Genomic DNA, 24809 nt, shown 5'->3' with positions numbered 1-24809 from the left:
GGATGCCAAGAACCTTTATTAGGAGTGTTAGGCAGCCCCGGCAAAAAGTTTGTCTCACAACACAGGTGAACAAGTCCGGCCGGCCAGAAGATGAATAGTTGTGTGCCATCTATTCATCTCTGCCCCCTGCTTTTTATCCCCAGAGCTAGAGTGGGGCTTCACTAGCAGAGGTAGCTCTTCCTTCCCAAGGATCTGCCCGTAGATTTCCACTGCTCTCCTCTCCTTTGCCTTCGGCACATCCATCCATCAGGCACTGGATCTCATCAGCCACCTCCAGTCCCGGGGACCCTGATTCCCACACCTCCTCCTCCTCCTCTGATTTGGCTGCTGGAGGGGCCAGTGGCTGAGAGGCTACAGCAGAGAGGTACAGGTAGTTCTTGACTTACAACCACTCTCTTAATGAAGTTACAGTGCTACTGAAGTTTTCACACTTACGACCATTGCAGCACCCCCACAGTCACATGATCCAAATTTGGATGCTCGGCAACTGGCATGTATTTATGACAGTTGCACTGTGCCGGGATTCACATGATCACCATTTGTAATCTTCCTAGCAGGCTCCTGATGAGCAAAGTCAATGGGGGAAAGCCATATTTGCTTAATGGTCAAATTATTCACTTAAGGACTGCAGTGATTCACTTAACCACTGTGGCAAGAAAGGTCATAAAATGGGGCAAAACTCACTTAACACAGAAACCAGCATGGTGGCACAAAGATCTTTCTGATGAACTGAAAAACAAAAAGGGAAAGTGCAAAAAATGGAAAGAGGGATACAAAACTAAGACAAAATACCGTCGTTCTGGGTTGTGCCCCCCCAGATATTAGGTGAGATGATCGCTCTATGCATCATTTTTAAAACGAGTTTCTAAAGTTACAAGGAAGAAATAATTTTGTCCTGGCCAGTGAGGTAGCAAATATTTTTCAACATTCACAAGCTCCCTTTTCCCCTCCCCCATCCCCAGTTTGCCATCCCCATCCAGGGTTTTCCTTAATTTGAAGTTTTGTCCCCTTTAACTTGACCTATGATCTCATCAATTCGGTAAGTTAGTACACACACAGAGACCTGTGAAAACAAATTCAAGCCGAGGTGCTAAATAGCTTTGTGAGATCAAAACCAAATTTCATAAATAGCTGACTAGCAAAGACTGCACAGTGGGGAAAGAAAAACTTAAAATAAAATGTTGCATTCATGGTGGGACTTTCGCCATTTTTGTTTTTAAAAGCATAAACTAAAGTATCAGTCTGATAGTTAAGTTGGTTTTTTTGCATTTTTCATGGACTCTGTAATAATATTCAGTACGTTCCAAGCATAAGGGTGCAGATTCAATATGTTAGTTTAAAAAACACAGTTTAAAAAAAAAATACAGGGGATGGGATGCAGCAGATGAATCAGAGAGCAAAAAGCTTTTTGATAATCGCAATACAAAATAAAAGCTACATAAATAAATAATATCAGCAGATGCAAAGTATCTCTATATAGTACTACGTTGAGTGGAAACTAAACTCCATGCACTGAAAAATGAGAGAAAGTAGGTATAGATTATTATCTGGGCTGCAAAGTAGAGGATTACCAGATGACAGCAGTGAATTCAAATTCTGCGTCTTTTTACTGTCATTTAATGATCAGCTTAGTTAGGAGCAGCCCAGATAGGATGCGACTCAGAAAGAGGAACATTCCTCCCTCCCCGCTTTGGAAAAAAACCATTTCACTCATCTCTTTTTATAGTTTTCATTATTGTTTTGGCCTAGGCTTCCCAAAATCATGAAGCAAACTCCTTGTCCCTTATATTAATTTACTGTGGATTCTGCTCATTCTCATCCAGCAAAGTTTTTCAAGGGAGGATTTACAGTCACAGACCTTATCTGGCTTGGAGAGCTGCCAGGCCGATATCTGCAAAACTTGACAAGGATTCTCAGAGAGTCACAAACCAATCAAGTGAATTAATTGTCTCCTGCAAACTCCACTCCCCTTTTGCTCCTCTTTTATTTCCTCTGGGAGGAGCCATTCACCTGTGGCCTTACTCCCAAGTCGACCCCTGTTCTTTAGCTGTTCCCTTCATCTGGCTGTGCATGCACACACTGGGAACAGGCTCCAGCTGTTTGTTTGCCTCACTGATGTCTGACTCTGAAGGCAGCTGATAACTGGCATACGGCTCTGGCCCCCTCTCTGCCTCCAACACAGAGCCCTCATCAGAGCCTTCCCCAGACTCCAGGACTGGCCCATGTTCCTCCCCAACCCTCTCACTGTCCGAATCTGCTGCCAGCCCCACAGGCAGCCCACGACAATTACTGAATGTACCACCCCATTGCACTATTCCCCCACCAGGGCCCCAAGCTGACTACCAAAGCCATATCGTTAGGCACTTATGAAAAGATAGGGTTGGGCCAACCTCAACCTCACATTGGGTGGCGGGGAAATGTTCCAGAGGGCAAGAGCAACAGCAGAGAGAGCCCTCCTCCTATGGGATGCTCAGGTGTTTATGGTGATCATCTTCATCCAGATTCTTGATGTTATTTTTGTAGGGCATCTTGATTCTGCTAGTTTTCACTGTTTTTCCCCATTTGATGGTAAGCATCAAACATTTGCCCAGTCCAAACTTCATTGCAATATCTCGGCTGTAAGCACAATGTTGAGTATTGATTCTGTCAGAGTTTGTGGCAGAAAAAAGCAAATCCAGAAAGCACAGACAGATAATCGATTCAGTTGGATTCATTAACTTCGTTATGTACATATAACAGATGAATAAATGTACAATACCAATAGTAGATTCTTTCAACGTGGTAGAAGTTACAAGCAGAGCACAAGCAGCAGTACAGCAGAGAGGAGTTTTCAGTTCAGAGTTCAGAGCAGACAGAGTAGTTTCAGTTTCGATTCTCAGCACAGACTCAGATTTGTTTAAGCTCCCATTGGCTGACCTTGTTACCATGTCTCTCCCAGTCATGAATATTCTAACAGATTCTATTTCAGATGGCGTTTTTCCATACAGCTGTAGATCATCCATGTAAAGGAGGTGGGTTAACCTGGCAGATGTTTTTGATGTTTCATAGCCATGGCCTGAGTTACTCAGTATTGTTGACAGAGGAATCAGTGCAATGACAAACAGAGTGGCAATAATGAATCACCTTGGAAGATTCTTCTCTTGATATTAATCTCACCATTGACCTGGAACTGTATCTTCCATTCTGCCATCAATCTTTGCACAAGGCTTCTGATGTTTCTACTGACTCCTGTTATTTCTAGGCATTGATTATCCAATCATGTAGCAGAGAATGCTTTCCTGGAATCAATCCATGCTGCATTCAAATTGGTCTTCCTTCTCTTGCAATTTTCCAGAATTGTCTTGTCAATTAGGAATTGGTCTTTTGCTCTCCTGCTGCTTAGACTGTTATCTAGTGACTCACTGGAGGTCAAGATATTATTATTATTATTATTATTATTATTATTATTATTATTATTGTTGTTGTTGTACAATTGTATCACAGCGGCCAGTTGTTTCGCCGGATTTGGCATTGGTTACTAGTCGGGCCCCACCCAGGGGCCTAGGACGTCGTAACGTATTTTCGTAATATGCGTGCAGATCCAAGCAGTGCGGCTTTTTGCATTTGACTGATGGTGATTTTGTCAATTTTTAACTGTTTTAAATGTAATTCCAGTGCTTTTGGAATAGCACCCAGTGTGCCAATTACCACTGGAATTACCACTGCTGGTTTGTGCCATAGTCGTTGAATTTCGATTTTTAAGTCCTGGTATCTTGCGATTTTTTCATGTTCCTTCTCGGCGACCCTGCTATCACCTGGTATTGCGATGTCTATGATTGTGACCTTATTTTTCTCAACCAGTGTGATGTCTGGTGTATTATGCGCCAGTATTTTGTCGGTTTGTATACGGAAATCCCACAAGATCTTGACCATCTGATTTTCGGTGACTTTTTCAGGCTGATGTTCCCACCAGTTTGTTGCTGTTTTAATATTATAATTTTTGCACAAATTCCAATGGATCATTTGTGCTACTGAATTGTGCCGCAATTTATAATCAGTCTGCGTGGTTTTTTTACAGCAGCTGAGTATGTGATCAACAGTTTCATCAGCTTCTTTGCAAAGTCTGCATTTGGCATCATCAGAGGATTTTTCGATTTTGGCCTTAATGGCATTTGTGCGGATAGCTTGTTCTTGCGCAGCCAGGATTAGTGACTCTGTTTCTTTCTTTAATGTACCTGTTTTTAACCATAACCAAGTTTGTTCACTGTCTACTTTATCTTTTATTTTTTCCAGAAATTGACCATGCAGTGCTTTGTTCTGCCAACTCTCCATTCTTGATTTTATCACATCTTTTCTGTATTCTTGTTTTGTCTGTTGGGCCTTCAGTAGATTTTTGTTCTTTACTTCGATTAATAGATGTTCTTGACTTTCTTTTAAATAATCAGCCAGTGCATGTTTTTCCTCTTCAACTGTTTGCTTCACTTGTAATAATCCTCTGCCACCTGATTTTCGGGGCAGATATAGTCTATCAGTATCACCACGTGGATGTAAACTGTAGTGCATTGTCATTAGTTTCCTGGTTTTTCGGTCCAAAAGGTCCAAATCAGCTTGTGTCCAGTTAACTATGCCAGCTGTGTATCTTATAACTGGTATTGCCCAGGTATTTATGGCCTTGATTGTATTTTCACCATTCAATTTAGATTTCAAAATTTTCCTAACTCTGTTGGTGTACTCTCGCCTGACAATAGTTTTTACTTCTCCATGCTTGATGTTATCCAACTGCAGAATGCCTAAGTATTTGTAGGCTTCATTTTCTTTTCATTTCATTTTCATTATTATTATTATTATTATTATTATTATTATTATTATTTAAAATATTTTATATAAAATATTTTGCCCTATTATATAAAATATTTTATATAAAACTGAAGGTAGCAAACATACCTAATGCTCCAGTTCCTATTTTTCCCACAATAAAAATCCTGCAAGGAATTATTAGACAAATAACTCCCACCTCGATTTCATGCTTAAGGAAGGTAAGAATTCAAATCTTCTGGTTTCAAGGTCAGCACTTAATCACACACCAAACTGGTTCTCAGGAATGTTCTTTCTGGCATATTAAACTTAAGCGAATATAGAATAGAATAGAATAGAATAGAATAGAATAGAATAGAATAGAATAGAATACTTATTGGCCAAGTGTGATGGGACACACAAGGAATTTGTCTTTGGTGAAGATGCTCTCAGTGTATATAAAGAAAAATAAAATACATTCATCAAGAATCATAAGTACAACACTTAGTGGTAGTCATAGGTTACTAATAAGCAATCAAATCATACTAGGAAACAAATAAAATAATATAAATTATACAATTACAAGTAACATGGTTATAGTCATAAGTGGGAACAGATAGGTGCTAGGAAGGACGAGAAGAAGAATAGTAAAATACTCTTAGTAAATAATTTGACAGTGTTGTGGGAATTATTTGTTTAGCAGAATGATGGCATTTAGGGGAAAATGTGTCCTTGTGACTTGTTCTGGTGTGCAGTGCGTCATTTTGACGGTAGAAGTTGAACTAATTTATGTTCAGGATGTGAGGGGTCTGTAGATATTTTCACAGCCCTCTTTTAAAATATGATTTAAAAAAAAAACATTTTATCACATCATTTAAATGTTGAAGTATTAAAATGCAGTACAACCTAATCTTGGTAAGGGAAGGGTGTATTAAAATAATAATCAGTGAATATTTATTCAATGAATATAAATATTTAGTGATGTCCTTAGGGGCCGGGAAAGAAAGATTCTGAGTACTGTTTTCTATATTACATGAAAGCAGACAGAAAATCCTTATGACTGCTGGGGATTTATTATTGTTCAGATTGTTCTTATAACATCTTCATTTTTTTTCTCTCTCTCTTTTTCCCCAGAGGGTATGAACTGCATGAACAAAGACCATGGGTGTGAACATATCTGCCGGGAGACACCCAAAGGTGGGGTAGCCTGTGAATGTAGGCCTGGCTTTGAACTTGCCAAAAACCAGAAGGATTGCAAATGTAGGTAGATGTATGCAAAATCTCAAATGTCCAATGTGCTTTATTTTCCACAGCGCTGTTATTATCTAAAATCGGGAAAATAGTTTAATTTCAATGACTAGAGCTTTTTGCTGAAGAGTTTTTTATTCCGTAAGAAGCAACAGAAATTGAATCATTTAAGGGTGTCAATCTTGCATTGTCACGGCGTCGTCACATGATGTATCACGACTTTTTCCCCTTCGCTCAGGGGTGGGTTCCTGCCAGTTCTAGCCTCTTCTATAGAAGAGGTTCCACAAATCTACAGTTCCGTTTAGAACCGGTTCCAGCTCCCTCCCCCCCCCCCGCCCATCCGTACATCATCAAGATGAAGAGCGAGAGGAGGAATTCTGGGAGTTGAAGTCCACAAGTCTTAAAGATGTCAAATTTGAACACCCCTGGGTTTTTTTTTCTCTAAAGGGTTAGGGATTCAAGGGTCTTGTAACTTGACAGCTTTAAGACTTGCACACTTCAATGCCAGAGTTCCTGAGTCAACATTTTGGTTGCTAAGCAAGAGCATTGTTCAGTGAGTTTCACCACATTTTACAAGTTGGCCATACCTACCCAGTCACATGGCTGGCAAGCCACTCCCACAAAGGCCACACCTACAGAAGAGGTTCTAAAAAAATTTGAAACTCGCTACTGCCTTCACTAGACCAGACACGGGTGTGGCCAGTGCGTGACGCATCTGGATCGCGGGCTGCGAGTTTGACACCCCTGATCTAGAAGGTTGAACAGATTAATTTTCCAACCATTTCTGTGAAGCTAAAATGAGAGTTGAAAATTAGAATATCCAACCCTAGTTAATCTTCTCTGCTGCATTTGCTGCCTCCTGAGCCAGTTTAATAATTGTTATCTGTTCCCAACAATGAGAAGTTAGAGCTGCCAATTCTTTAGCTGGTGTGGGCCTTCGCATGCATTAAGTTCTTCCCAAAAAGCCTAGGGTGTCATGATGTATTGGCGTAGTTAGTATAGGTTCAGATCCAAGCAGTGTGGCCCTTTGCAATGTATAGATGGAAATTTTGTCAATACCCAGATTTTCTAAGTGCTGACCAGGATTTTGGCCGCCAAAGCTGGTTTATGCCATAATCTTTCAATTTTGATTTTCAGATCTTGATATTTTGTAGTCTTTTCCAATATATTGTGTTCTATTCTACTATTCCCTGTTATATCAATTATCTGTATTTTCTTCTTTTCAACCACAGTTATATCTGTTGTGTTATTATTATGTGTGGGTAATCTGTAGTTAGATGCCTAGTCTAAGACTAGTAGAAACTTTATCTTTGAATAATTATTCAATAATACTTATTTCTAAAAATTTATACGCTGCTTATCTAACCTAAGGGACTCTGGACAGTTTACAAAATTAATTCCTTACTCCATAGTATGTTTCTTCCACTTTTCAAAGACCTTGAGTTGTTTCAAAACATGACCCGTCAAAACCGCGGTCCACTAAAACGCGCCCGATCAAAGCGCGTACGTGACGTCATCAGCAGCGCGACAAATAAAATTAAAAATAAATTAAATTAAAATTAAAATTAAATTAAAGCAAGCCGATTCACATAAAGGTAAGGGTTAGGTTTAGGGTTAGGGTTAGGTTAAGGGTTAGGGTTAGGGTTAGGGTTACGTTAAGCATTAGGGTTAGGTTTACGGTTAGGTTAAGGGTTAGCGTTAGGTTTATCATTAGGTTTATCGTTAGGTTAAGGGTTAGGTTTAGGGTTAGTTTTAGGGTTAGGTTAAGGGTTAGGGTTAGGGTTAGGTTTAGGGTTAGGTTTGGGGGGTTTAGGGTAAGGTTTTCGCGTTAATTTTAAATTTACCGCTCACAGTGTGCCGTTTTCGTCGCGCTGTGATGACGTCACGTACGCGCTTTCGTTGAGCGCGCTTTAGTCTACCGCGGATTTGTGGTGGAACCATTTCAAAACACCATGTGGCCCCCCAATGATTGAACGTGATTCTGTTGTTTTATTGACTCTCAGATTTTAAATTGAATTTTGACTGACATTTAAAGCAGAAGAAATAATTTTTGAGTACAACAGTCCATAGTGAGAGCCAGTGTAGTGCAGAGGTCAAGGCATCAGGGTAGAAACCTGGTGTCTGCAAGTTCTAGTCCTGCTTTAGACATAAAGCCAACTGGATGACCTTGGTCCTATCACTTTTTCATAGCCTTAGGAAGGAGGCAATGATAACCTACTTCCCAAACACCTTGCCAAGAAAGTTGGAGGGACTAGTCCAGTGGTGGGATTCAAATAATTTAAAAACCGGTTCTCTGACCTAATGACCAGCTGGATAGGTGTGGCTCGGTGGTCATGTGACTGGGTGGGCATGGCCAACTCAATGTCACTCACATCGATGGGCGCTTCACCTTAGCTGCTGCAATTTAATAAGGGTTAACAGGAGAGGCAGTTTCTGTAAGCAGGGCAATAAAAATTAAGCTTGAAAGCAACACCAGAATGTTTCCTGCCTTCCTTACAGGATTAGCTCTGTAAAGTGGGAAAAAATCAAAAGGAGATTTCTTCCAACAACCGGTTCTCCAAATTGCTTAGAAAGTTAACAACCGGTTCTCCCGAATAGGTGCGCGCTGGGTGAATCCCACCACTGGACTAGTCCAGGCAGTTTTTGAGAGACAAAAACTGATTTAAAAGCACATACACACACACGCACACACACACACACACAGACACCAGAGGTGGTATTCAGCAGGTACTGACCAGTTCTGGAGAACTGGTAACAGAAATTTTGAGTAGTTCAGAGAACCAGTAAATGCCACGTCTGACTGGCCCCACCCCATCTATTCTCTGCCTCCCGAGTCCCAGCTGATTGGGAGGGAATGGGGATTTTGCAGTATCCTTCCCGTGTCACACCCACCAAGACATGCTACGCCCACCAAACCATGCCCACAGAACCAGTAGTAATTTTTTTTGAATCCCAGCATTCACAGACACACACACACATGCACCAGAGGTGGGTTGCTACCAGTTCACACCGGTTTGAACTGATCACCAAACCAGTAGGGACAGCAAGCTGACCATGCCCCCGAACTGGTTCCCCAACCCATCCCTGACACACACACACACACACACACAGTCCTTGATTTGACTGGCAGCAATACACACACACACACACACCTCTATCATCTATCTATCTATCTATCTATCTATCTATCTATCTATCTATCTATCTATCTATCTATCTATCTATCTATCTATCTATGCTTGCTTGCTTGCTTGCTTGCTTGCTTGCTTGCTTGCTTGCTTGCTTTATTGATGATGTGAACAAGTGTGTGAAGAATCACAAGTGGACTCAGAAAATGGCAATAAATCAAGCAGGCATTTAAATGCTTTTGCTTTTAAATTGCCCAATCTATCAAAAATTGTACATCATATTCTTTTTTTGAAAGAAAGAAAGAAAGAAAGAAAGAAAGAAAGAAAGAAGAAAGAAAACAGACATTTTGGAGTTGGGAAAAACAGGAGTTTGTTAGCTGTAACACTGTTGAAAATAGAAATGCCAGGAACAGAATATTGCAGAGACAGGGTAGCTTGATACATATTGTTTCATTGTTCATAGCAACTTCATAGTTTCATCAAATTGATTTTACTTTGATGGAATAACAGTTGGATAACTCTAGAACATATTATAAACTACTAGTGTAGAAAACTGGACATTTTTGAGTGAACCTGTACATAAATCTATAGAGATAGACTGATGGAAACATGTCAATCATAGAATTTAAAAAACAGCGAAGAGCAAAACCCTTGCTGTCCAGTTCAGCCTAGTCCAGCCCCAATGGAGGTGAGGAACTGATTTCATAGCCTCCCCTGGAAAGAAGCATGCAGACACCTGGAGAAGGGACATCATCAAGTGCTCCTATAATAGGAAGAAAAGTAGCTCAGGCTTCCAAAAGCGGGAAAAAGGCAAATGTTGGTGATAGGAGATTCAATTCTCAGGAGAACAGAATTGGCTATGATTCTGGACAATCAATCTAGGGAGGTATGTTTTCTCCCTGGAGAAAAAAAATCAAAGATGTGGCTGAGAACCTCACTAAAATAATCAAGTCCACAAATTATTATCTTTCTTCTTCATGTGGGTACAAATGACACAATAATGTCAGAGTGCGCACAGTGCGACTAGGTGAAACAACCCAGGAGCAAATACAGTAAATAGGTTTGTATTTCCATATAGTGGAACAGTATAAAGAGACTGTCCTTGAACAAACAAGCAAACAGCATTTACAGCATGAAAGATAGAGAGAGAGAGAGAGAGAGAGAGAGAGAGAGAGAGAGAAAGAGAGAGAGAGAGAGAGACTCCCAACAGGGCCTCTCTTATAATACAATCTCTTAAAGTGATAACAATCAAAAAACCCGTGCTGACTCATTACTACCATTGCATCATCATTACAGTATTACAGCATTACAGCAGCTGGTCAGCTATTAAAATCATAATTACACTGACAAACAATGAATCTAAAACAATACCAAGAGACTAAGAGCAGGTCAGCAAGGAAGTTAAGAGTTAGGAGCACAAGTCGCATTTTCATCTGTACTTCCAACAAATGGTCAGCATCCAACAACGGATTTTAGAAATGAGCCACTGGCTCAAAGATTGGTACCACCAAAAGAACTTCAGATTCCTAGATCACAGTCTGCTTTATCTACAAGAAGGGCTTCTGGCAAGGGATGGACTGCACCTCACAAGAACCGAGAAGAATGTATTTGAAAAATGATTGGCCCAGCTTATCCAAATAGTTTTAAATTAAAACTGAGGGGGGAAAGGCACCAATCTTTAGGGTCTTTAGGATCTAGTCCCAAGCATAAACTACAAGACAACCAATCAAATAAGGTAGTGATGGGAAGGGAAAAAGGCCCCTCATAAAAAAGGACTGAAGTATATTCCTTAATGCCTTTATTTTTAGTGGCATTTCATTGGGACTAATAACCTCTTAAACTGTTGCTCTTTAGCAAGGAAGTTTGGGGAGGCAGTTATCAATCAATGTCATGTTCATTGCTTTTCTAAGTTGTAAATCATTTTTTGTGTCTGGAGCACAGAAAGAACTAATTGGCTTTATTGTTGCTTTATTCATATATATGTATATACATATTTTGGGGGAAATAACTAGTAACCTGTAACTATGGAAATGGAGGCTGCCAACACACGTGTGATGACACCGATAGTGGTCCTGTGTGCGGTTGTCATCAGAAATATGCATTGCATTCAGATGGCCGAACATGCATTGGTAAGTACCTTTCTATAATTGTGTTCTTCATTGTAGAAAAGGATATGTTAAGGCATCTTAATGTTATTTGATAAGATTGGATTGTGAATGTCATGTAAGCCAGCAAATAAGAGTATTATGATGCATTAGCTGGTTAAGGATTTGTGACTTTAAACAAAAATAAGTGTCTCAGCTAAATCCCAGCTGATTTTAAGGAGTGAGTTACGTATTTCTGACAGAAATCCACACCTAGATTTTTCTCCAATTTAGCAGTGATGTAAGCTTTAAATAATTCTGATAGGTAACAGAGGATGGCATTTTTACTTAATTTTTAAATGGGATCTGGAAGTCCAATAATAATTTCTAATTAAATTTTACCGTGAAACATTGAATAAAATAGCTCAGTTTTCATGAACCAGAGCCGATAGTGCAAACTATACCATTTCTACAGAATTCTCTCTTCTTTAAATATGGATGCATTAACCAAAGTTAGCCTACATCTATAGAAAAATGAACTATGATTATGTAAAGCAGAGGTTTTGGTCCCAATATGGAAATACCTCAGCCTGGGGTTAGTTCACAACTACAATGGGACCTCCGGTAACGAACGGCTCAGACCACGATCAAATTGGGTGCCGACCAAAAAATCCGCTAAATGTTTCACTCAGGTCAGGAACACATCCTCGGGTGCCAATCAAACACAGCCGCGGCGATTTTCCCTGCTGCAGTGATTTCCCCTTCCGCACCATTTTTTGTGTGTGCGCGCATGCGCAGTCAGCTTTGCTTCTGGTCACGACCAAATCGGGTGCCCACCGAAGTCCTGGAATAGATTATGGTCAGCACCTGAGGTCCCACTGTATTGGCTTGGGTGAAATGAATAGATTTCATTTTTAAAAGTGGACAGATTAAAATTCTAAGTAAAACGTAGCTGCTACGCTAGATTCAGGATATTTGGGGATTCTTCATAGTTCTACTATTGAATAATTAAGAATCATCTGATTAGGACTATTCACATAACTGCAGAGAATAATCTTAGGTTGTGGATGGCTTGGGAATCTGGTGTGATTGAGAGTTATGAGAACAAACAAACCATGCTTAAATTTCTATCTTGTATCTTTTAATGTTTTTTGTTCGGTTTGGCATACTGTTGAATCATTATACTTTCTCCTTCCATTTTCGCAATGTTGCTTTAAATAATATGACGTCATGTTTACACTATTTGTTCTGATGTAAGTCGCATATTGCTGCTCGTGTGTGCATTTATTTATTTTTTTACACACCTCCTTCTCCACTTTCTGAGTAGCGTTTTCTCTTAGATTTTTTTTTTCAATTTTTTTTTTGTTTCGTTTTCATTTTATTCCTGCTTTCTGGTGATGGTTCCTGATTGCCTGTCTTGTATGATATCTGAAGTTAATAAATTATTTCTGGAAAAAAACAAAAACTCAAACAAACAAAAAAGGGAAAAGAAAATGTCAAACCAAAGCCTCTATTGCAGCCTGATCCCATCTAGAACCTGATTTCTTCCTAGAACAACAGAACCATTTAGCATTTCCACAGATAAACCCTGCCAGCTTTTTCCCCTTCCTGTGATTTCTTTTGCTCCTTGTTTCTCCTTTCTCCTTCCTCTCTTCAGTGATGTCTCCAATTCTGGCATCACTGCACAGATGCAAATATTTGCAAAGGCGCCGAAGTTATCTGTTTGTCTAATCCAGGGGTGTCAAACTCGATTTCATTGAGGGCCGCATCAGAGTTTTGTTTGACCTCGGGGGGGGGGGGCAAGGTGTGTGTGGCCAGCTTGAGGTCACTCTTGTCGGGGACGCCCATGGTGGCCTGAGTGCTCTGCCAGCAAAAACAGATTCTCAAGCTCCGTTTTCAGCTGCAACAGCCTCCTGCAGCCCTCTGCCAATAAAAACGGAGCTTGGGAGGGCTGCATGTAGCCTCGCGACCTCCATTTTTGGCCATAACGGCCTCCTGCAGCCCTCTGCCAGTGGAAATGGAGCTCGGGGGTGGCGTGCTGGCAGAGGCACCGCGAGCTGCTCCTTCGCTGTTTCCAGGGTGGTCCTGCAGGCCAGATCTAAGCACCTTGTGGGCCGGATCTGGCCCGCAGGCCTTGAGTTTGACACCCCTGGTCTAATCCATTTTGTTTTTGTTTCTTTGGCTTATTCTCTTATTTTATGTCTGCTGCATGTACACACTCCCCCCTTGTGTTTTGTTTTGTTTTTTTCTTTGAAACGCAGTCCTCCATTTGATACAATTTTAATCCCGCCACCGCTGCTTTCCGTATGATTTAACCCGCTTTACTCATATCATCTCTTTTCATCCCTGCAAATGGATCATTTGGGGTGTATTTTGAAATGCTACATTAATTTGCTGTAATGCTGAATTGGAGCTTTTCATATACCAAACATCAGAAATTTACCCTGCAAGATGCCATATCCACTAACACCGCCCTCCGCTGTTCCGCATGCTTGAAAAAATTATTAGTCTCTTCCTATGACATCTTTTTTTGTAGCCCTGAATGTTTAGCTAGTTGTGTTCCATTAGACAAGCAGGCAACCAGCACTGCCCAATTTGTTTCATTTTTAAGTTTGTGTTTCTTTTACATTTTATTGTTTTAAGGCATGCATTTTTTTATTTCTTGTGTTTTATTTATTTATTTATTTATTTATTTTAAAAAATCAACATGAGCACATTTCCATGCCCACCCATCACCGGATTCTTTTCGCTCTGTTCTATATTCAAAAACTTGCACTTGTCAACATGTCATACTCACCTGTTCCCCTCCTTTTTTAACAATATGTTTACTTTAAGTGTTGTAAATTACGTTTCTAAATTAACACCTGTCTGGGGCATCCTTTCTTGTGTGCCATGTTTCCCCCAAAATAAGTCAGGGTCTTATTTTCTTTTGACCCCCGAAATAAGCGCTTGGCCTTATTTTCAGGGAGGTCTTATTATTTTTGAGGTGCAGGAGGCGGTGAGCGTGGTCACCTCCTGGCTGCTGCTGCATTGCAATATTTTTTGGGAGGGCTTATTTAAGCGCATGCACGCAAAAGCCCAGTTGGGCTTATTATCCGGGGATGTCTTATTTTGGGGAAAACAGGGTGTGTGTTTTTATTAGTGGGAGATCAGCTCCTTAAGTATTGGCTGGTGAATGACTTCATTTCAACCCCCTTCTACCACCTCTAGTACCTTCCTCCCTCCCTTCCTCCAACACACCTTGGTTTGTGTCTGGGATTTGAATCACAATTCTCAATGGGGTTTTCATGTTTTCATGCTTAGTTGCCCAAAGCCAAGAGACTGTCTTCCACAGTGGAAAACTGGGCTTCTCATTAACCAAGTGCTCCATGTTTGTCCCTTCCTTTGTTTTAGAGAAGGATGAGGCTGCAATTGAGAGCTCTGAGTTCAATGCCACGTCAGTAGCTGATGTGGACAAGCGGGTGAAACGGCGGCTACTTATGGGTAACACTTTTCTTCCACTTCCTTTGATGTGCTCCCAACTTTGTCTATCTCTGTGGGGATGAGGGGCCTTCGGTGATATTTGTACTTAATTTGCTCATCTCTGTGCTGAGGTTCCTAATTGGTTAAGAATCTTGAGTTTCCATTGGGGTGGGGAAAATCTTTTTATATATATATTTTACATCTGCTTTCTCTGTACACACAATCGGTTTATTACCTTGTAATGTTAAATGTTGAATGTATTGCTGCAGAGAAGAAAACATTGGCTAATAATTTACTTACCTAGCGCATACTCATTTTTCACATATGACTTGTATCACGTATGACTTCAAACCTATCAAATACATATTTGATACATAATGATCAGTGGTGGGATTCAAATAATTTTACAACTGATTCTTGGCCCTAATGACCAGCTGAGCAGGGGTGGCTCAGTGGTCATGTGACTGGGTGGGCGTGGCCAACTCAATGTCACTCACGTCGATGGGCGCTTTGCCTTAGCTGTTACAATGTAATAAGGGTTAACCAGAGGGGCAGTTTCTATAAGCAGGGCAATAAAGATTAGGCTAGAAACAACACCAGGATGTTTCCTACCTGCCTTCCTTGCAGGATTAGCCCTTTAAAGTGGAAAAAAACCAAAATGAGATTTTTTTTCCAACAGCCCTTCTCCAAATTGCTTAGAAAGTTAACAACTGGCTCTCCTGAATAGGTGCGAACTGGCTGAATCCCACTACTGATGATGATGCATTATGATACGCCCAGAGTCCCTAGGGAGTGGGCGGCATACAAATGTCATAAATAAATACACATAACATACATATTGACACAAGTCTTGAGCTTTAGGTTAAAGCAGTGATGTAAATAATTGATCTCTTTTATGTGAGTCTTTAAAACAATGGTTTTCATTATACTTTGGTCATAGACTAATATATGTTTCCTTGAAGTAATTTTGAAATTATTGGGGGGAAAAACCCTTGGCTACAGTAGTCAATAAGCTGTCATGTCCTTTTTCTTTCTAATCAAGACACTATACAAATATAGCAAAATACAATAGCTGCTGTTTTTTCTATTTTATTTTTAATGCTGGTAAATGCAGAAATGGTAATTACTTATTGTTCTTGTGGGATTATTCCTTCCTTTTACATAGCATTTAATTAGAATTGTAGACATATTTAGTCATTTTACCTATGAACAATTATCCAAAGTAAAAAGAATGTATTCACATGGAGTTCAAATTTCCCATGAGCTTGTTGCCTTAACCTGTGCATCTCTATTGTACAGAGAGTTACAATTCATTTAGAATACCAACCTTCTATCTAAACATACAGGGTGGGAATATTGAGAGTCCCAGGGCAAGTGGAAAAAACAGATTGTAGATAGTTGTATAAACCTGGTCCATCATTCAAAAATAATATAGTTGAGATAGTTCAACAGATACATTGCCTTCATTATGTATGATCTGATAGTTGAAAGTCAACATAGAAACCAGTATCATGATCAAAGCTTCCCCATTATATCCAGCAACTTTTTTGACTTTTTTACACACACACACACACACACACACAGAGAGAGAGAGAGAGAGAGAGAGAGAGAGAGAGAGAGACAGACAGACAGACAGACAGACAGACAGACTTCTCTGAGTTGTTGATGTTTTTCCCCTTTCTTCCTCCAAATCTTGTTTCCAGGAGTTATATGAAGATGTCTGTCAGTCTGTCTGTCGGTCTGTCTGTCTATCTATCTGTCTATCTAAATTTATGTTGCTAAGAGAGAAATTTTTAAAGTGAGTTTTGCCCTGTTTTATGACTTTTCTCACCACATTTGTTAAGTGAATCAATGTTCTTAAATTAATAACACAGTTGTGAAATGAATCTGGTTTCCCCACTGACTTTGCTTGTCAGAAGGTTGCAAATGGGGATCACATGACTCCAGGAAAAATGGTGATGTCACTTTTTTCAGTGCCATTATAATTTTGAACAGTCATTAAAGAACTTGTTGTAAGTCAAGGACTGCCTGAAATAATCTTGAACTGCTAAACCTGGTGTGTCTGTGTATCTGTGTGTGTGTACAGACAGACAGATGATTGATTGATTGATTGATTGATAGATAGATAGATAGATAGATAGATAGATAGATAGATAGATGATAGATCAAATTCCATATGCTTTTCTAAAATTTTCTCCTTCATTTCTGCTTCTTTATTCATCTAAAACAGATGAGAATTCTTGGAAACTAACATATCCTTGTTTTGGTTAAATTTAGCTGCATCTCTTTTTATTTACCTGGAAGAAACTCAGCTCAGGGAGATTAATATCTAAGAACATATATACAGGATCTTGATTAAAGTTATACATTGGATTTTCTAACTAGGAAAACATTCCTCTCAATTTTTCAATTTATTATGGTTAATTGATACTCACTTCAGAGTCTATGATAGATGCAGTAAGTGCCCATATTTTTTACTGTGTATTTAAATTTAAATCGAATCCAATGTAAGCATTACTTTCTAAACAGCAATTATAACCGTAAATAAATGAAACTTTAAAGTATTTAGGGCTTAAATGATTTGTATATTATTCAAAGCCATTTGGACTTATTTGAAGAAAATGTTTGCATGAATACAGAAATTCTATTTAAATAGTGATTTCCCAGCAATTTACTCATTCAAGTAGCAGCAATAGATTACGATAATAATTATAATTATAAACACTTTTTATTAGATTTAGTATAGCAGCCCACTCCCAAAGACTCTGGACAGCTTACAATATAAAAATTGTACAATTAAAACAGTTAAAATGTTTTTAAAAACATAATAACTGGACAGGAAAGCAGTCATAACAGTCAAAAGAACAAACAGAGGATCCACAAACATCCAAATCAAGTTTGGGAACAGAGCCATGTACAGTGACGTGCAGTCTGGGAAGTCAGGGGAGGCAGAGCCTCACCACTGTCACCATGAAAAGAAAAAAAATGTAAAAGGAAAAAGGCAAGAGCTGAGGTCAGGCTGAGCTAGTTGCTGCCAGAGTCACCGTGGAGAGGGGGGAGGGAGGAAGAGATGGAGGAAGGGGGGAAGGGAGAAGAAAAAGAAAAAGAAAGAAGGAAACTTATTTCGCAAAGGAGAAAAACAAATGCTGTCACTTTAAATCGGAACTGAGTATGCCTGGCTGTTGAATTCTGGGAGTTGAAGTCCACAAGTCTAAAAAAAATTGTGTCAGTGCCTCACCAGCCATAAACCTCACCGCACATCACTGGCCATGTATTAATTTCTTCTCGAACCTTGGGACAGTAGGAGCCTTGTGTACCAAATATGCTTTTCCAGAAGACAAGAGCTGTGACTAAGACACAGAAGATAACATTTAATTCAGGGGACATGGCGCATAATCATTCTGCCCCAAATATACTGGGAAGGCAGAAGTAACTTGTTCTGACCTAGGCTTCCCCAAAAAGCACGAAGCAGACTCCTGGTCGTGACAAAATCCCTTTTATTAAACAAATGTGAGCTCCTCTCATTCACATTCAGCAAGGCCTGGCAAACAGTCTGTCAAAGGAGTAATTATGACTACAGACCTTATCTATCTTGGAAAGCTGCCATGTGAATATTTTCCAAATGAGGTGCTGTGCAAGGAAAGACTGGGCACAGAGTCGCTGAGATTCACGGACAGATCTTCACACTCCTGAAACAAATCTAACAAACGAACAAACGAATTGTTTCCTGCAAAAACCCACTCCCCTTTCGCTCCTCTTTTATTTCCTATGGGAGGGGCCAATCACCTTCCACCTGTGACTTTATTCCCAAGTCGACCCTGATTTCTGAGTTGTTCTTTTCTTCTGGCAGCTTTGCATGTGCGCACACTGGGAACAGGCTCCAGTTGTTCCTCTGCCTCACTGCTGTCTAGCTCTGTAGGCACCTGATCACTGCCAGATGGCCTTGGCTCCCTCTCTGCCTCTGATGCAGAGCCCTCGTCCGAGCCTTCACCAACCTCCAGGACTGGTCCATACTCCTCCCCAACTTCCTCACTGTCCGACTCTGCTACTAGCTCTGCTGGCCGCTGGCGGGCCACAACATAACTGAAAACAGTCCCTCCGGTCACCAGGTCCCTATACCATGAAGGGCTCTAAAGGTGTGCACAGCACCTTGAATTGCACCTAGAAAGTGATTGGCAACCAATGCAGCGTGTGTAGCAGTCATAACATTTATAGTGAGAAGTGCTATAAATAATAAGAGCCAAGGTGGCGCAGTGGTTAGGATGCAGTACTTTAGTTAGCTTATGGGCTTAGTTAGGACTTTCAAAATTATAACTCCCCATGATATATTCCAGTTCTTTTTATGACATTTCTAAGGCACCAGGATCATAAACAGAGGGGGAAATAGCAGGTGAAGGAAACTCGAAGCAGAACTACAGGGAGGGGGTAAATAAGCTTCAGCCATGGTGGCACAGTGGTTAGAGTGCAGTACTGCAGGGTACTTCTGCTGACTGCCAGCTGACTGCAATTTGGCAGTTCAAATCTCACCGGCTCAAGGTTGACTCAGCCTTCCATCCTTCCGAGGTGGGTGAAATGAGGACCCAGACTGTGGGGGCCATATGCTGACTCTGTAAACCGCTTAGAGAGGGCTGAAAGCCCTATGAAGCGGTACATGTCTAACTGCTATTGCTATTGCTATAGCTTCTCACGTATAGCGAGAATTGTTTGTTCCTGCTCAGGCTGCTGCATTTTGAACTTTCTGTAGTTTCTAGATGTTTTTAAAGGGCTGCTATCTCATATAGAAAGTATTGCAGTTGTCCAATCACAAGCTAACCAGATCACAAGTACCGTATTTTTAGAGTATAAGATGCACCTTTCCCCCCCCTAAAAGAGGGGGAAATTTTGGGTGCGTCTTATACACCAAATGTAGACCCACCCACCCACCAGCGCCCACCCTTTGGCCTCTTCCTCCCAACAATTTACCTCTTTGCAGCAAACAGAGAAAATGGGGCTTGCGGAGGCAGCAATAGGTTATAGCAATCCCTTCAGCCTGAAACAGCTGATGATCGGGAGGCTCACTTAAACTGAAAGTGAAACTTGCTGTTTGCTGCAGGAGGCAAATTGCTGGGAGGCAGGTTTTTTTTCTTGTGCTAATTAGGCTGTTTGCTGCAATGAGATAAGTCAATAAATGCCTATAGGCAGTTAAAAATTATACCTATTTTTTAAAGACTGCTTTATTATTGTTCTACACAACTTAACAAAATGAAGAAGCTTTTTAAAATAAATGCTTGATCTGAAGAGTCCCAGTGCTATTGTATCTTATTTTAAATAGCAGAGAATAATGTATACTTTCAGAAAGCCACATCAATTTTAACAACTTCTGTACAAGTAAAGGCTGAAATGTAACAGTGTCCTGTTGTCTAATTAGACCCTGACTTAGTCATGTTTGGAGTAGGTCTATTTAAATAATTGGGAGGAGTTAGTGTGACTACATTTAAGAAAACATTCTGGCATTAATATACTGCCATAATGTACATTTTCCCAATTCTTTGCTATTTCTATGGGTCAGGCGCACATGCACAGAAATACACCACAAACAGTGTATATTGTCTGCACTGTTTGCTGTTTGTTGCAAGGAAGCAAATTGCTAGGAGTCAGAGACAGATTTTTTCCCCTTGTTTTCCTCCCCAAAAGCTAGATGTGTCTTATACTTCGGAGCGTCTTATACTCCGAAAAATACCGTAATTGCCTGAAGGGCCTTCTGGTTGAGGAAAGTGCACAGGTGGTGCAAAAGGTGATGGGCCTTCTGGCCAGAGCTGCCACCTGCTTATTAAGCAGTGACTGTGAATCCAGGAAGGCCCAAATTGTATACCAATCCCAAATGAGGGTAACCAAGTCCAACAGTGACAACATCCTCAGCCAAGGAGTCTGAAAGAGCTACAGCCAGTCTGTCTTATGAAAATGAAGTCTATTTCTCCCCATCCAGAGCCAAACAGCCTCAAGATATTGAGTCAGTACATTGACAGCTTCACATGGACAGTTGATACCAAAATTGATACCAAACTCTAAACTGATGGATAATCTAACCCAGTACTTTCGTGTAGAAGTTCAAGCCCTGCTAATGAGGGACCATGGGTGCAATCTCTACTCTTCTGAGAGCATCATCTAACACCACTAAGGAAGGCGACAAACCCCTGCAACACAGGAGCAATAGCACTTAGACCAGTGGTGGGATTCAATGGGTATAACAACCGGTTTGCTGAGGGCACACTTTGTGTGCGTGCTCTAAAGCTTCCCTTCTACTGTAGCCCTGGTGAGTAAAACAGCTGAGGTGTGGCAATCTACTCTGCCACGCCTATCAACTGGGATTCAAACAAAGGAAATATAGGACAGACTAGTGCAGGGGTGGGTGGGCAGGGCCAACTGAACTACCGGTTTGCCCAAACCGGCTGAATCCCACTGTAGACTTAGACTTATATCTTGCTTCACATTGCTTTACAACCCTCTCTAAGCTGTTTACAGAGTCAGCCTATTGCCTCCCAACAATCTGGGTCCTCATTTTTCCCACCTCTGAAGAATCGGAGGCTGAGTCAACCTTGAGCCAGTGATAATTGAACTGCTGAATTGCAGGCAGCCGACAGGCAGCAGAAGTAGCCTGCGGTACTGCATTCTAACCATTGCGCCACCACAGCTCTTAGGCCTTACTCCCACAGCCAATCCAGAAGGATACCATGGTTGATGGTGCCAAAAGCTACTGAGGAATCAAGGAGTACTAGGGTGGATACAACATGTCCTTCCGGAGTCCACCAAAGGTCATTGACAAGCATGACCAACACTGTCTCCATTTAGTAAAGTGAGTTCATTTAGATCAGGAGTGTCAAACTCAATTTCATTGAGGTCCGCATCAGGGTTGTGTTTGACCTCGGGGTGGCGGGAGGGTGGAGTGGGCGTGGCCAGGGTGGACATGTCCAGCTTGATGTCATTTGTGCCGGCACCTGTGGTGGCCTGAGCGCTCTGCCAGTGAAAACGAGGTCCCAACCTCCATTTTCGACTGTGATGGCCTCCTGCAACCCTCCGCCAGCAAAAATGGAACTCAGGAGAGCTGCCTGCCTCCCTCATGAGCTCAATTTCAGCTGCGCACGGCCCTCCCGATCTCCATTTTCACTGTCAAAGGCCCTGCAGGCCAGTATTTCATGATTTTCAGGGCGACCCCGCGGCCCAGATCTAAGACTGGATCTGGCCTACAGGCTTTGAGTTTGATACCCCTAATTTAGATCTAGGTATTCTTTTTATGCAATCAAATCAAGACTCAACTGAAAAATTATTTTAAAAAGTTCAGGACTATTGTACAAACTAAGCTGAAAATGTGAAAACACCTGCCTCTGACCTTGTCAAGAAATCTGTATGACCCACAGAATGCTTTCTGCAAATTACAATTTTACAACAAAGAACTACTAAACCATTTGCAATCATAATACTGTTTCTCTTGAAAAGTGTTGATTGTACTTTTCGGTAGAACCAAAATGATTTTGGCAACAAATACGTCCTCATTCTCAAAAGATTGGTTTGTTGTTGCCATTACCTGCCTGCCCAGATTCTAATAAACTCTTAAGTGGCACTGAGTGTCTTTTTGCCTGTCTCAGTAAAGGCCACCCATGAACAAATAGCCTGTATTGGCTGGAGATGATGGGCTTAAAGGTATGCTACTACAGTGTAATTAAAATGGCATAATTAAAGTCTTATTTTAAATTTAGCTGCTGATAAATTAGTTACACTCTTTAGCAAAGGTGTAATAAGAATAAATATTCATTAGAAATGGAATAAAATCTGGTGTAGTGGGTTTCTGGTTTTGTTTCCAAAAGTATCTTATTCTCCAGCCATCATCTTTCCTGGTCCTCTAACAATGGAAAACTAGAATAGGATGAAAATTTCTAGAAGTGGTTGGCCCTAATAGCAATAGCACTTAGACTTATATACCGCTTAACAGTGCTTTTGTCAACCCTGAAGCTGGCCTCACTCTGGCCATCTTCTTTTCTGTAGCTTTCCTCCAAGGAGGTTTCTTTTCACTCCAGGCTGTAGCCCTTACGGAGTCAGCTTATTGCCCCCAACAATTTGGGTCTTCATTTTACCCACCTCGGAAGGATAGAAGCCTGAGTCAACCTTCAGCCTGGTGAGATTTGAACTGCCAAATTGCAGTCAGCTGGCAGTCAGCAGAAGTAGCCTGCAGTACTGCACTCTAACCACTGCGCCACCGTGGCTGAAGCTTATTTATCCCCACGCTGTAGTTCTGCTTTGCGTTTCCTTCACCTGCTATTTCCCCCTCTGTTTATGGTCCTGGTGCCTTAGAAATGTCAAAGAACTGGAATATATCATGGGGAGTTATAATTTTGAAAGCCCTAACTGAGCCCATAAGCTAACTAAAGGCATAACATTCCTTACCTTTAAGTTTTGAATTGAATTGAATTGAATTTATTAAATTTCTATGCCGCCCAATCCCGAAGGACTCCGGGCGGCTTACAAAAATAAAAAAAGAAATTAAAAGAACTTAAAAAACAATAGGTCACACAAAGTTAAAAAAGGGACGCAACAAACACCCAATCAGAAGGCCTGCCGGAAAAGCCAGGTTTTAATGGCTTTGCGAAAGGCCATGAGAGTGGGGATGGCCCGGATCTCTGGGGGCAGCTCATTCCATATGGCCGGAGCAGCAACAGAGAAGGCCCTACTCCTAGGCGCCGCCAGCCGGCATTGTCCCGCTGAAGGCACCCGGAGAAGGCCCATCCTGTGCAATCTTATTGGTCTATTGGTCTATTGGTTTTACCATATAAACAACACAACCGAAAGGGGGTGGAGGAATAATGTAAAATTTCATAATGATTTTTGAAATTCCTTTACAAGTTAGGTAAAAAGTACATGGATTCTATGGGTTTTCATTACATAATCAGTTGAAACGTTCAGAGGGACATCTTCCAACTGGAGTTTAATTGCTAAGCAGTGGTGGGATGCAACCAGTTTAACACTGGTTTGGTGAGGGTGCGCATGCACACTTTGCACGCATAGACGCACACCTAATGTGTGCTTTGCGCACGCAGCGTTCAAAAGCCACTTATTTTAAGCTTAAAAACTTACCTTGTATGTCAGCACTGTTGAGTAAAACATCTGAAGCGCAGCAATTTGCTGTGCTGCATGAATCAGATGAGCTAAAAAACCAGGGAAATATAGGACAGGAAAGAGTATGGGTGGGTGGGTGGGGGTGGGGCAACTGCCCACCAGAACTACCCGTTCACCCAAACCGTTCCAAACCGGCTGAAACACATCCTTGCTGCTAGGTTTTCAGTAGAGGATAAAATAGAAATGAGTAGGTTGTTACCTTCACTTGATCAATCTCCTGGGAAAAAGTGTAGTTTTCTGCAAAAGGAATATCCGCAACAGTTACAAAATATGGCATATGTTAAAAAATTATCAGCTTTGTGTTCTGGAGTAAACATAAAGCATGGTTGTCTAACCTGTTGTCTTGCCTTGGCCACATTGAGTGAAGAGGAATTGTGTTTTAAGTGTTTAATACCACTTTATATTGCCTTGGTAAGGCCACACTTAGAATACTGGATTCAGTTTTGGTTGCCACGATGTAGAAAAGATGCGGAGACTCTAGAAAGAGCTCAGAGAAGAGCAACAAAGATCATTAGGGAACTGGAGGCTAAAACATATGAGGAACGGTTGCAGGAACTGGGTATGTCTAGTTTAATGAGAAGAAGGACTAGGGGAGACATGATAGCAGTCTTCCAATATCTCAGGGGTTGCCACAAAGAAGAGGGGGTCAAGCTATTCTCCAAGGCACCCGAGGATAGAACAAGAAGCAATGGGTGGAAACTAATCAAGGAGAGAAGCAACCTAGAACTGAGGAGAAATTTCCTGACAGTTAGAACAATTAATCAGTGGAACAACTTGCCTCCAGAAGTTGTGAATGCCCCAATACTGGAAGTCTTTAAGAAGATGTTGGATAGCCATTTGTCTGAATTGGTATAGGGTTTCCTGCCTAGGACTAGAAGACCTCCAAGGTCCCTTCCAACTCGGCTATTGTATTGTATTGTATTTTGTTGGACTACTTATAAAATATATAATGTAGTTAATGTATATA

The 24809-nt window shown here is 40.9% G+C and overlaps 1 protein-coding gene across 2 annotated transcripts in view; it reads left to right on the top strand.

Annotated features, from left to right (window-relative positions):
- SCUBE1 (signal peptide, CUB domain and EGF like domain containing 1) overlaps positions 1-24809 on the top strand; it is a 204190-nt gene that overhangs the window by 116165 nt on the left and 63216 nt on the right. Inside the window, exons 5-7 of one of the 2 annotated variants that reach the window (XM_087722202.1) lie at positions 5908-6033; positions 11162-11278; positions 14627-14716. In XM_087722202.1, coding sequence (XP_087578328.1) covers positions 5908-6033; positions 11162-11278; positions 14627-14716 — 333 coding nt within the window. The remainder of the gene's footprint in view (positions 1-5907; positions 6034-11161; positions 11279-14626; positions 14717-24809) is intronic. The other variant, XM_087722203.1, reaches the window with a different exon arrangement.

Source organism: Thamnophis sirtalis, unplaced genomic scaffold (genome assembly GCF_051295495.1).
Source record: "Thamnophis sirtalis isolate CommonGarterSnake01/CBP01778 unplaced genomic scaffold, rThaSir2_p1.2 scaffold_9, whole genome shotgun sequence".
Taxonomy (NCBI): Eukaryota; Metazoa; Chordata; class Lepidosauria; order Squamata; family Natricidae; genus Thamnophis; species Thamnophis sirtalis.
This window is presented reverse-complemented; position numbering and strand designations above follow the sequence as displayed.